This window comes from Prunus persica, chromosome G8 (genome assembly GCF_000346465.2).
Source record: "Prunus persica cultivar Lovell chromosome G8, Prunus_persica_NCBIv2, whole genome shotgun sequence".
Lineage (NCBI taxonomy): Eukaryota > Viridiplantae > Streptophyta > Magnoliopsida > Rosales > Rosaceae > Prunus > Prunus persica.
Genome location: NC_034016.1, coordinates 2,362,328 through 2,375,137, shown reverse-complemented (window position 1 = coordinate 2,375,137; position 12,810 = coordinate 2,362,328). Strand labels below are relative to the sequence as shown.

The window sequence follows — 12,810 nt, the reverse complement described above, 5'->3', positions numbered from 1 at the left end:
CCAACTCCACCTTCATCACCACCACCACCTCCACTCCATCACTACCACTACCACTACCATCACATGATTAGTACATAACACTTTTAACATCGTGTCTATTTTAGTCATTATTCACAATTACAACAATTTTATATTAAAATTTACCAAACGGTTTTGACATTACTTTTTGCACTAACAGCACTTTAAAAATATTGTTTATCAAACATGGAATTGTTTTACTTTACAGCTAATTATTTTCAAAGCACAGCATAAACAACTTTTTTTAAAAGTGACAGCAATCCCAAACTGAGCCTTAATCCCATTTAAAATTAGAGCAGGGTGAAACAAACATGGAATAAAACTTTAGCAGCCAATCCAAGCTTGCACGGTGTAACAAACACGCCCATCCTACACCACTAACAAACATGTATAAAACCCATGTAACAGTGCTTATTTGAAACATGAAAAGAATCTGTTTCTACATGGTATCTAGAGCCTCCATTTTTCTTTAAAAAATTTCTGCTTCCCTTCCCTTCAATGGCCTCCTCCGCCTCCTCCTCCTCCTCATCTTCCTCCTCCCTCTTGGCTGGTATTCTCTCCTTCCCCAATTTCTCTACTCTTATCTCCACCAAACTCTCGGAAACCAATTACCTTCTCCGGGAAAGTCAAGTCCAACCTTATCTTATTGGCCAAAAATTTTGGCGATTCATTGATGGTTCTCACCCATGCCCCCCTACTGTTCTCACCCCCACCAAAAAAGCTGTTGATGCTGCTCTGGAACCCGTGGTCCTCTCTCCCAACCCAGAATATCTTACCTGGTATCAAACCGCTTAATCTCTTATCAGTATTCTTCGTTCCACTCTCACCGAGCCGGTCCTTGCTCAAGTTGTTGGTCTCACCACTTCACAGGCAGTTTGGGACTGTCTTCGTCAAAACTTTTCTCAACAATCTCTTGCTAATGCCACCCATCTCAAATTTCAACTTCTCTCCATCACCAAAGGGACTAAGCCAATTTCTGAATATCATGCTCTTGCCAAGAGCTTATCTGATCAATTGGCAGCCATACGTGCCTCGGTTTCCTCTGATGATTTGGTCAGCTATGTGATTCGTGGCCTGGGCCCCGACTACGCCATGCTCATCACCGCTATCATGCAATTCCCCCCATTACCCAATTTTGCTGATCTCCGTGCTCATCTCCTAGCCTTTGAAGCCCAACAATCTCTCACCGCTCTTATGGCTCCTCAGCCAACGCCGCAAGCATTTTACACTGCTCAACCCCAGTCTCACCGTTCCAGCCATCCACGTGGCCCCCGTGGCACCCGCCATAGTTCCCAGTCTCCTCGCTTCGGTCCCTCCTCTGGTGGGTCCACTCGTGCCTCTTTTCCAGGCTCCAGTCAATCCCCTCACTGACCATACCGTCCCTCCCAACCCAACTCTAGCGTCTTGGGGCCTCCTCCAACATCGCGTCCTCTTCAATGTTGGTCTTGCCAACAATTTGGCCATATTGCTGCTCGATGCCCCATGTCTACCCGTGATGCTGCCTTCTCGCCTCCTTTTGCTGGCATGCACATCTCTCAACCCTCTGATCCTAATTGGTACTTAGACTCCGGTGCCACAAATCACATGACTAATGACGCTCGCATGCTCACAAATGTCTCCACCACTTCTGATCAGGTTCTCATTGGTAACGGTGCCTCCCTTCCCATTACTCATTCTGGTAATGTCAAATTTTCCTCTAGCGCAATCAGAGATCAAAGATTTCATCAAGCAGCTCCGTAATTCCCGTCGCCATAGCCAAGCACTCGAGGTTTCAGAATGGATGAGTGATGTGATGAAGCACGATCTGTCTCCCGGAGATAGCATCCCATACCCATGTAGAGTAGTGTATGGTTCTCTCTTATACTGCTATACACGTCGTAAATCTGGGTTTTGCGAAAGGATTTTCGGATTATAATGCAATGGTATCCCTCTATTTTCGAACGGGTGAATATGAAAAACTACACGTTCTAGTCGAAGAGATGGAAGAATAAAAACTTTGGTTATGACATTCAAACATTGAAACTTAGGATGTTATCGTATGCAGCCACTGGTGACTTCGACCAAATGGAAAAGCTTTTGGTGAAGATGGAAGCTGATCCTCTGGTCACCATGGACTGGCGTGGTTATTTTGTTGCAGCGAAAGCGTGCTTGAAGGCTGGACTGTTGGAGAGGACACGACATTCTGAGGAGATCGGAGCAACTGATTGACAATGACACAAGGAAAATTGGTTATGAACGCCTGATGACTTCATATGCTGTTATTGGTAATAAAGATGAGGTGTTTCGGATTTGGGATTTGCACAAAAACACCGTAGGATTCTACAGCAATGGGTATCGATGTATGGTGAGTTCGTTAATGAAGCTGGGTGACATTGACGGCGCTGAGAAGATTGTGCAGGAATGGGAATCTGGGGTCAAATTCTATGACATTAGAATACCCAACTTGCTGGTCACTGCTTACTGCAGGCAAGGTCTGTTTGAGAAGGCCAAATCATATGTAGAGAAGCTTATGGAGAGCGGAAAGGGGAATGCAAGCGCATTTCTTATTTTGGCTACGGAATATCATATGAATGGTCACATGGGAGAGGCAGTGGAAGCAATGAAAAACGCAGCAAAAATGTCAAGTCGACCAGGACGGAAGTTTAACCATTCGACTTTGTACGCATGTCTTAAGTACTTGAAAGAGAAGGGAGATATGAAATCAGCACATGAGATTTTGAGATTATTGAGAAAAAAGGGTTATTTACCAACAGGTTCGTGCGATAAGTTGGAAAATTATGTTGATGGTGGCCAACCCCAGGTTTGAAGTCCTTGATAAGGTGAAAGGGGAAATCATATGGTAGGGATTAATAAAGTTCAGGATGAAGGGAGGGACACATGTAAAAGTGGAGCTTAACAATGTGGGTAGACTGGTAGCAGCTCAAAAGCTATGTAAATGTACGAAAGGTATTTTGTTCTATCTAAGAGCTTCAGATGACTTGGTAGCTACTAGTTATGCTTCAGTAAATACATGGTTAGAAAAATGGAAACAGAGGGCTTCCAGCTTAATCTAAATTTTGTCAATCAAGCATTTACATGTGATTTGGTTTTGGGGAAAGATGCTATACAAGCGGCAAAGTCATTGTTTGAAACATTGTGATGTTGTTAGTAACTATGTATCTGACATGCCTATGAACTCTCTCAGATGGTAATGTTCCACTATAATATCTGTCTTATTTGCAACAATTAACAAGTGCTTCTTGTTGCTTTTAAGCATCTCAACCCTAATCTCAAAAGACATCAGACCAGAAAACAAAAATTCTCAAAAGACAAAAAAAAAGGGGAAAGCACAAAGAATCTAGATAAGCAAGCCGCCCAGTGGGAATCTATCATGGCACATTGTGATCAGTATCCCCAGTTGTTCTTTACTTCGTTTTTGTTAATCCACTTGGTTTGAACTAATATTGTTTGTATTTTTGCTCGGCAAAATACAAGCGGCAATATCTAATACTTTTCTTAATAAAATATGGAGATTTTGTAAGACAAGCAAGCCGCCGGCAATGAAATTGTCACTATCTGCCACAATTGAAGACTAATGCGGTTAAGCATCCACTGACAAGTGACTACTATAGGAAATTGGTTTATTAGCACCAAAGCAGATTAAAAAAATCAGCCTAATAATAGAAACACATAAGAAAAACAGAGGGCTCCTAGAAATGCCAGCAGAGGAAAAATGTCAAACAAGAACATACATAAGCTTTCACGTATGTAATTAAATAATGATTGATTAAGCGCTAACGTTAATTACAAAGCCGTCGAATGAGATGATGGTTTTAGTACAAGTAATGGCAGTCATGTTTAGTTACTTCCAGAATTATTTCAAGTGTGCCTTTTATTATATTTTAAAGTCAAAAGACTCATATGATCGTTTGATAACTTTTGGTTAGCCAACTTGCAATGGAGCTGTTCATCTTAGTCATCTTGGCACTGGTATTAATTTTTGTTTTGTCAGCTTTCTTTGTGCTGCACTCTTGGACTTCATCACCAAAGAGCTTGGTGGACATCCCAGGTAGCTTGGGTTGGCCAATTGTGGGAGAAAGCTTCTCATTTATATCAGAGTTTTCAAGTCCATCTGGTATTTACAGCTTCGTGAACAAGAGGCAGCAGAGGTAATCAGTTAAATCAAAATCTGCCCCCGCATCTGCTTTTGACTTTTGCATTAAAAAATGAATTTCCAAATTTTCCAAAAGATATCTATTGTGATCTTTCAATATTGAGCTTAGTAATTTATTTTTTAGGTATGGGAAAGTGTTCAAGACTAGTGTGTTGGGTAGATTCACTGTGTTCATGACTGGGAGGGAAGCAAGCAAGATGTTGTTAGCAGGAAAAGATGGGATGGTGAGCTTAAACCTCTTCTACACAGGGCAGCAGGTGCTAGGGCCTACCAGCTTGCTCCAAACCACTGGAGAAGAACACAAGCGGCTTAGACGGTTGATTGCAGAGCCCCTATCAGTTGATGGCCTTAAAAAATATTTTAAGTTTATCAATACTCTTGCAATTGAGACATTAGAACAGTGGCCCGGACGAACAGTTTTGGTTCTTGAAGAAGCTTCTACAGTTTAGTATTGGTTACCAAGTCAAGTAGAACATTTCTTAATCTTCACTGTAACACTGTTTCCAGGGAAACAACTTAATATTCTAATGTTTTTGCAGTTCACTCTCAAAGTTATCGGCAACATGATAATGAGCTTGGAGCCTGCTGGTGAAGAGCAGGAGAAGTTTAGATCCAATTTTAAACTCATCTCTTCCTCCTTTGCATCCTTGCCATTTAAAATCCCGGGAACAGCTTTCCATCTTGGTATTCAGGTATCACTTCTTCATAGCTCATCAGTTTGGAACAGTAATGAATACACACATTTTTCTTCTTCAAATGTTGTATGGATAGTGTTGGAATTTATCTCTGATACTTTCGTTCTATCTTATCAGGCTCGAGATAGGATGTATGCAATGTTGGACTCAGTCATTTCTAAAAGGAGAAGTGGAGGAGGCTTCCAAAAAGATTTCTTAGAATCACTGATAATGAAACATAGCAAAGCAGCAGGGGATGAAGATGATAAAGATAAACTCACTGATAAACAATTGAAGGACAACATATTAACTCTGTTGGTTGCAGGTCATGATACTACGACTGCTGCTCTCACATGGCTTATTAAATTCCTTGGAGAAAACCCTTCTGTTCTGGAACAACTAAGAGTAATGTATCTAGCCACCAAGGCAAAGTTTTCATTGATATTTGATTTCCACAGAGGACTAAAATATAAAAAGTGTCGAACTTACAGGATGAGCATCAACAAATTCAATCAAACCGAGAAAATGGAGCAAATCTAACATGGGATGAAGTTAACAACATGCCATACACCGCCAAAGTAATCAGCTCATTAATCTTTAAAGCTCTTCTGTTATAACTTATCAGCTGACAACTGATATCTAGAGTGTTGAATCTCAGGTAATCAATGAAACTCTTAGAAGAGCCACTATATTACCTTGGAATTCAAGAAAAGCTGCCCAGAATTTCGAGATTGATGGTACGACACTTTGTCTCCAAAAAAGAGATAACAAAAGCCAACATTTACTGCACAAGTGTGACTACATGGTTCTAACTCATTTTCCACATTACAGGATACAAAATAGAGAAAGGCTGGTCTGTTAACTTGGATGTTGTCTCCATTCACCATGACCCAGAAATCTTTCCCAATCCTCAAAAGTTTGATCCCTCCAGGTTTGATGTAAGCTATTTTCATATCAGCAATTTGCAGTTGATATATGTAGCTTCCTGAAACCATTGTATTGTTAAATAATTGTTAAAAAAAATGCAGGCACCCCTAAAGCCTTTTAGCTTCCTTGGATTTGGTAGCGGACAGCGAATGTGCCCCGGAATCAACCTGGCCAAGCTCGAAATCTCAGTATTCATTCATCACCTGGTCTGCAGATACAAGTAAGATGAAGAATGACATCTTTCAGTTTAAAATATTAAAATCATATATAAAAAATTAACAGCTATAAGCATAAGTCAAATAGAAACTGTGCAGCGTAATCGAACGTATAGAGAAAACATATGATTTGTCCAATTTTTCATGCAGTTGGAAATGGTTGAGATGGATAGGATAACTTTAACCATCTGAGCTGAATTTTCAGAGAACTTTTATTCTGATTCTGGATTTAATCACTGTTACAGGTGGATCCCTCTGGAGAAAGACGACTCAGTCCAGCCAACTCTTGTAAGGATGCCGAAAAACAAGTATCCGATTGTAGTTGAGTCACTTTGAGACATTTACGTTAAAGAAAATCCCAAGGCACTGATAAGAATAATCCTAAGCTTGTCTTTGTGTAATTTTGCTGCTTCTTGGTATTGGGCACGTCTTGCTCAAATGGTACAAGTTGTCTACTTCTATCATGGATGCATAAGATCGATCTGTTTCAACTTACCCAAGTAGTGTACAAGAATACTACATAAAAATGAGAGAAGAATCTAGATTCTACTCACATTTTGCATCTATTTATAACCGTAAAAGCAACCATTTTCGTCCTAGTTGTCAACAAATAAAGACCGAATGGTCTTCAATTAATACATCACCTTTTTTGTTTTTATTTTTATTTTAAATTACACTAAATTAATCAAATATGCAAAGAGGAAGATTCGACTTGGGTGTAAAGAGAACGACCTCACTATCCTGACCAACTGGTCTAACACACATGCATATTTTGTTGTAGCCAAGTCTATACCATACATACAAAGTCTTAATTTTGTTGCATCAACATTAATTCATGGGTCCCATTACATGATATTATTATCAACTTCCAACGGGATCACCCTTTTGCAACAAATGATTCATGTCTTATCAAGTTTCTGCTATATGGCAATGTCTCCTCAAACGCTGAGCCTCTTTCAAAGTGAGGCAGAATGATGATTTTAGAGTCTCCAGGAATCATCAAGAGAAATCAATTTTTGGTATACATCAAGAAAATTTTAGAGTGAAAATAAACTGCGCCCTCTTGCTGGCAGTGTTACAGACAACCTTTAAATAAAACAAAAGAAAAATAGCAATAGAGATTCAACCTCATATTAGATTTGAAGGCCATTAGCTATTTAGGTTATAGTTGAGTAGGATGCTAAAATTAATCTGAGATATGGCAAAGGCATTTGGAAATTATGTTCCAGTTTATTGGTCTGTTTTCAGAGCAGTGTGTTAGGGCCTTTCAGCACAGTTGTATGACAAAACAAAAACTTGCATCTGATGCATCAAGTAATAGTTGAACCACCATAAAAGCAGTCCACTGATACAGGAATTTTCACAAGAGTTCACAAGAACCAGGGGAGAAAACCCATTGAAACAAAACTAGAACCTACAAAAAGCTGCAGGAATAAATAAAACTACCGTACAAAAAGCTCAGTGCGAAAAAATGAATCACTTGTGCTGCCCACAAGCACAATTCTCAGTTCCTACATCAGCTGCAATACAGGGAGGCTGAACTTTCTCATCATTGTACCAAGTTGAGCGTTTTTCAACTAGTTCATTCAAGAAATCATCCAATTTATCGATGTTGACGCTTGGCATCACCACGACATGGGCAATATTTCCTTGGCAAGCCAACTGCCACCTGCGAACAAACTCCTCGTCCTTCGGCCGCTCAAACACAACTGTGCTACTTAGCTCATTCAGCATGGCACTGATCCCAGCATCACGAAGGCGGTCCTTCAAGTAGTGAGCATTTCTAAGACATTTCTGGACTTCTTTTTGGAACCCTTTGTAACCTTTTTTGTTGAGGGTGTACCATAGGAAGATAGGAGCATGGCCATTCCGGCTTCCCATGATTGTGGCATCCCTTGACGCAAGGTACTCTACATTCCTTGAAAGGGCATTAATGTGCTCCAGCCTTGTTATCTGAACACCACAAGGCATTGGACACCCTACAAACTTGTGACCAGAAACACTGACGCTTCCAATGGGCTTCTTGAAAGTAACTTTTGGTGCCTGGTTACCACCAAATATAGTCAGAAAGGGGGAAAAAAAGATATCCTTCACACAAAATACATGTGCAGATTATAATGAAGAAGCAACACCAAATATTACCACAGCTATTTCACAATAGCTTTTACAAATATAAGCTCACTCTAATCCCATTCTTATACCAACAGAGTTGGGACCAAACTTCTCCAAGGTTATTCATCTTCGAGTAAATTAATATTGTCAAACAAAGATAGTAGTTTATGCTCATTTACTATACTATCCAATAACAGATATCAGTATCATTCATTTAGCCCAACTTTGAAGGAAATATTATAAACTATTTTTGTCACGATGAAATATTAGTGCCAAATCCACCCTCTCATCCAGAAAGGCTGAAAGCAGAACAATCCAATGAGCAGGCTTTTGTATAGGGTTAAATATAAGAAACAAATAACATCCACGACAAAATTGCAGTGGGAAAACTCTTGATACGAAATTCACAAAATTTTGGAACCAAAGGAGTTTATTTTATTTTTATTTTTTTGGTCTGAACCAAAGGAGTTAAATGGGCACAAGGTATAAGAGACAGATTCCTATCCACAACAACTACAAGAGTTGAAATGAGATGACATACACGTTTGACAAAAGGCATCATGAGTCCAAATAATGCTCCGTCGCAGTGAATGTAGAACCGGTCTTGCTTGAATCCACATTCTTCAAGGGTTTGTATGACAAGATCCAGGTCATCAACAGCTCCTTTGACAGTTGTTCCTGCAGTTCAAGCAATTCAGTATATCAACCAACCAAACAAAATCACAAGGAGCCTATAATATATGGATGAATTCAGTTTGTATCAATGTCTCTCTTAACTCTTACACATACCTATATTAACATTGATGATGGCTGGTTTATCCTTGTTAAGAACAAGCTTAGCTCTGAAATCCTTACAATCAATCTCACCAGAGATCAGACAATCAACCTTTACGCATTCCATTCTATACATTCTCGCTGCTTTAAATATCGAATAGTGCGACTCTCGAGAAGCATACAGAATCCCATCTGGAAATACTTCTCTCCTGCAAGAACGCAAATGAATTGTACATCAAATCGAATTGTTTTAGTTTAATGTGCTAAAGAATGAAGAATAAATTCACACGAATAATTAATCAAACACTTGACGTACCCAACTAAAACTCCATGAAGATTTCCTTCTGTACCACAATTGGTAATGTATCCCCAATAGTCGCTCTTCTCAATCTCCCACAACCGAGCGAACCAATCTAGAACACCCACTTCGAACTGTCTCGAATGGACTCCATAGTTGCTTTCGATAAACGGATCCCCCAAATTGTTGATGGAGAAATGCTGCAACTGCGTTAAAGCACCATAATCGAAGTCCAAATTGTAAGGATAACCTGCATTTCCAAGCAAAACCCACAATTTAGATTCAAGATTCTTGCTTGGATTTCAAAGCACTGCAATAAAAAATCACAGAAATGAAAAGTACCCAAATGGTGCTTGGTCCTTTCGACGAGGGTCTTGCGGTAGCGAGCAAGAACGCTAGCCATGTAGGCGTCTTTATCGCCGGTGAACTCGTCGTTGGCTTCGGGCTCCGTCACGGCCAGGCACGTGGTATGCACGTTCCTGCCAAGCACCATCGGTTTCTCTAGGCTGCCTTTGAGATCTTCGGCCAACTTTCCGATAAGATCGCAGTTAACGTCGCTGGTTACGACCGTAGGCAGAGGCTCTGCAACCACAGCCGTCGGATCGAAATCCTCCAATAGCAAGTCCATCGCCACGGCCTCATTCTTGCGATCCATGAAACTTGTAAAGTTGAAAGTTGAAACCCCAAAAAAAAAACAGAAATTAAAATGTAATCGAAAGTAGGGAGAGTTGAAGCAGCAGAACGAGAAAAGAGAGAGTTGTCTTGTGAGGAGAAAGAAGAGGGTGGAGCCTTGGTTTTATTTATACTCTCATTTTCTTTTGACCAAAACAAAAAAATCTCATTTCTCATTTCTAAATGGATCTGTGAGTCTGTGAGAATGCCAACCTGTCATGAAAATTAAAATCGTGGCAATATATTTTTATTTTTCGGGTTGGTAATTAAATTTGATTTTTTATTTTTTGTGATATCAGCAGATTTGGCGACGCATGTAATAATCAGTCAAAACTCTATAAGCACTTTTGGTTTGTTTAATTAATTTTGATTAGCAACTAGATACACACATTGATGCGTGTGGAAAATGTTGGAAGTTACATGTGGTATGCATGTGCCTGTGGCATATCACGTGAATGGTAGGTAGAAGAGGATATCGGGTGAATAAGTAACTGTTTTTAATTAGGGATGACAATTTTTAATTAGGGATGACAACGAGCCAAATTAGGGTCGAGTATGGCAATACCATTCCTATTCCAGTTCTCGCTCCCTATCACTGATAAAAAAAATTAGGAATCCTCGTTCCCGTCTCCATCGAGGGACTACCTCCCAAACCCGTCCCGAATCTCCAATTTTTTTTATTTAAAAATATATTTATCCTACATAATAACACTTAAATTTTCTCTTAAATTATCATTCAACTTAATTACATTCAATTGAATTATAAAATTTAACTCAACAACTCAAAATAATCTCAATTCAATTTGAAACAACTAAATAAATTTTATATTATATAGTTATTGATTATATTATATCATAATCATACATGGTTATATTATATATTAATTAAAAATAAATGTATTACTTATCGGGGCGAGTATAGGGATAAGGATGATAATACCATTTCCGGCCCGTCCCCAACTGGGGATTTTTACAATTCGGGGATCCCTGTACCCACTCCTAATCTCCCTCCATTAGAGTAGGGAATTCGATGGGAACCCGGTCCGATGGAGATTTAAGTCATCCCTAAATTTGGATGTGTGTGATAAAATGAAACTAGGAAATACTTATGTAGGAAATACGTACATTAATAAGTGTTTCTACTAGTAGTGCTTTATTAGAAGTATAATAAATTATTTATTAAATATTTAAGCACTTTCTAAAAGAGTACTAGAAAATACTTCACGGAAAAGCATTTTTAATTATTTATGTCAAATATTGCCATAAATAATTTTGGTGATCTAGAAACGTTTTTAGCCATCCCAAAAACACTTGTAAACAGGTCTTTAAGCTACTTTGATATGTCGACTACTTTTATCAAAGAATAAGAAAAGATATTTTGAATTTAAAACGTAAATAGCTTCCATTACTACATGTACATGCACATCCTTTTCGGATACTCACTGTAATTACCTAATGTAATAAGGATATAGTTGATAATTTGCATTTTGCAATGGACAAAGAGCTCCTTTTCTTTTTGCTGAATATGGATAACTGATTATGTTTTGAAATCCATGTTTTGACAAAATTGATAGTGGATGATATTTGTTCCTTCTGTTTACTACAAGACATCAAAATCATGACTATGAGATCGGAAACCATTTTTCTTTGGAAAGAGAAGGAAGGTCATTTTTCACTAATATGACAGGTTATCCATATTAGTACTTTTGTTTTTGGAACAAATAGAATTTCATTAACATGGGGGCAAGTACGAGAGATCTCTTGCATATTCCAAGTGGAGGTTCTTGCATATAATAAATATGAAAAAATAAAACACAGCAAGACAGTGAGTAATAAACAATACAAAATTTAGCTCAACTTACTTATAGTTGAAGGATAAAGGATCAGTAAGACTCCTCGCAGCACCAATGCTTCAGAAAGATCATGATAGAACAACAAGTTATGCACTAACAGGGAACCATAAGCACCAAAAGTGAAGGGCCTTATCGCTCGACATCTACCTAGTCAGAGAAAGCCAAAATACCTTCAGTCAGTGACGAATCTATAAATTTTTCAAAGAATGAGCAATATTTAAAAGTTAAAAAAAAAAACAACAATAATTAAAAATAAACGTCGAATTCTCTAAACAATGTCGTCTTATTTTACAAGACGACAATTTATCATAAAAGTATTGTACAATAGAGTGTAAAAGTGTTGGAGTAGCCAAGTTCTAAACCCTGTACAAATACAGAGAGAGCCAAAAAAAATATACCTATCATTAAATAAATAAATAAACACACACACATTCAATCAAGGCTTTAAGACTTCAAGTTTCAAAGCAAGGGATGGTCATCATGGTCCACTGTCCATAATTAAGTTGGCAAGGGATGGTCATCACGGTCCACCCTCTTTCAAGTTTGAACGCAAGGTTGTTTCCGTCCATAATTAAGTTGGCAACTAATTTTGTTTTGTGGAGTTTTTGTAGAAATGTCACTTGAACTTATACATTAGTTTTAAAGGTATTTTAGTATTTTTCATATGTAAACAAATTTTTTTAATTTATTATTTATATATAAAGCTATGTAAACCCTCTTTTTATAGGACAATGCTTTCATATCTTTTAACCCAAGCCCTTTGGCTGGTTTTAAGTTTAACGCAAGCCTCCCCAACCATCACACGGGAGTCTCTCTCCCACCGAAAAACTCCTCCTTCTGTCCACCAAAAAAATTCCTCAAGACACCCACCCATAGCCAACCCGACCAATATACCATTGTAAAGGGCAATGGATATCGACGACACGGCGAGTCTCTAATTTCTCCATCTCTTATTTCTTTCTTTCTCTCTCTTCACGCTGAAAACAATGAATATCAATGACACTACACCCAGTTCGAAGCCTCGCATTTCTCACCAAAAAAGTCTTATTTTTATTATATAAAAAAAGAGGGTTTACATATTGGAAATGTTAACAGAGGTAGAAGATGAAAAAGA

General features: G+C 38.5%; 2 protein-coding genes and 1 pseudogene across 2 annotated transcripts; 2 read left to right on the top strand and 1 right to left on the bottom strand.

Moving 5' to 3' along the window:
• The window catches only part of LOC18768865, a 4,844-nt pseudogene extending 1,498 nt beyond the window's left edge, over positions 1–3,346 (top strand).
• On the top strand, positions 3,920–6,540 carry LOC18767501 (abscisic acid 8'-hydroxylase 3). Its single transcript, XM_007199240.2, has 9 exons — positions 3,920–4,166; positions 4,296–4,614; positions 4,711–4,863; positions 4,984–5,250; positions 5,337–5,423; positions 5,504–5,582; positions 5,677–5,783; positions 5,874–5,992; positions 6,233–6,540. The coding sequence occupies exons 1-9, from the start codon at positions 3,955–3,957 to the stop codon at positions 6,321–6,323; spliced, it is 1,434 nt and encodes a 477-aa protein (XP_007199302.2). The 5' UTR covers positions 3,920–3,954; the 3' UTR covers positions 6,324–6,540.
• Positions 7,269–10,008, bottom strand: LOC18768161 (serine decarboxylase). Its single transcript, XM_007200950.2, has 5 exons — positions 9,514–10,008; positions 9,190–9,421; positions 8,889–9,082; positions 8,641–8,777; positions 7,269–8,030 (listed from the first exon to the last, which is right to left on the bottom strand). Exons 1-5 carry the CDS (start codon positions 9,824–9,826, stop codon positions 7,464–7,466), a joined length of 1,443 nt encoding a protein of 480 aa, XP_007201012.1. The 5' UTR covers positions 9,827–10,008; the 3' UTR covers positions 7,269–7,463.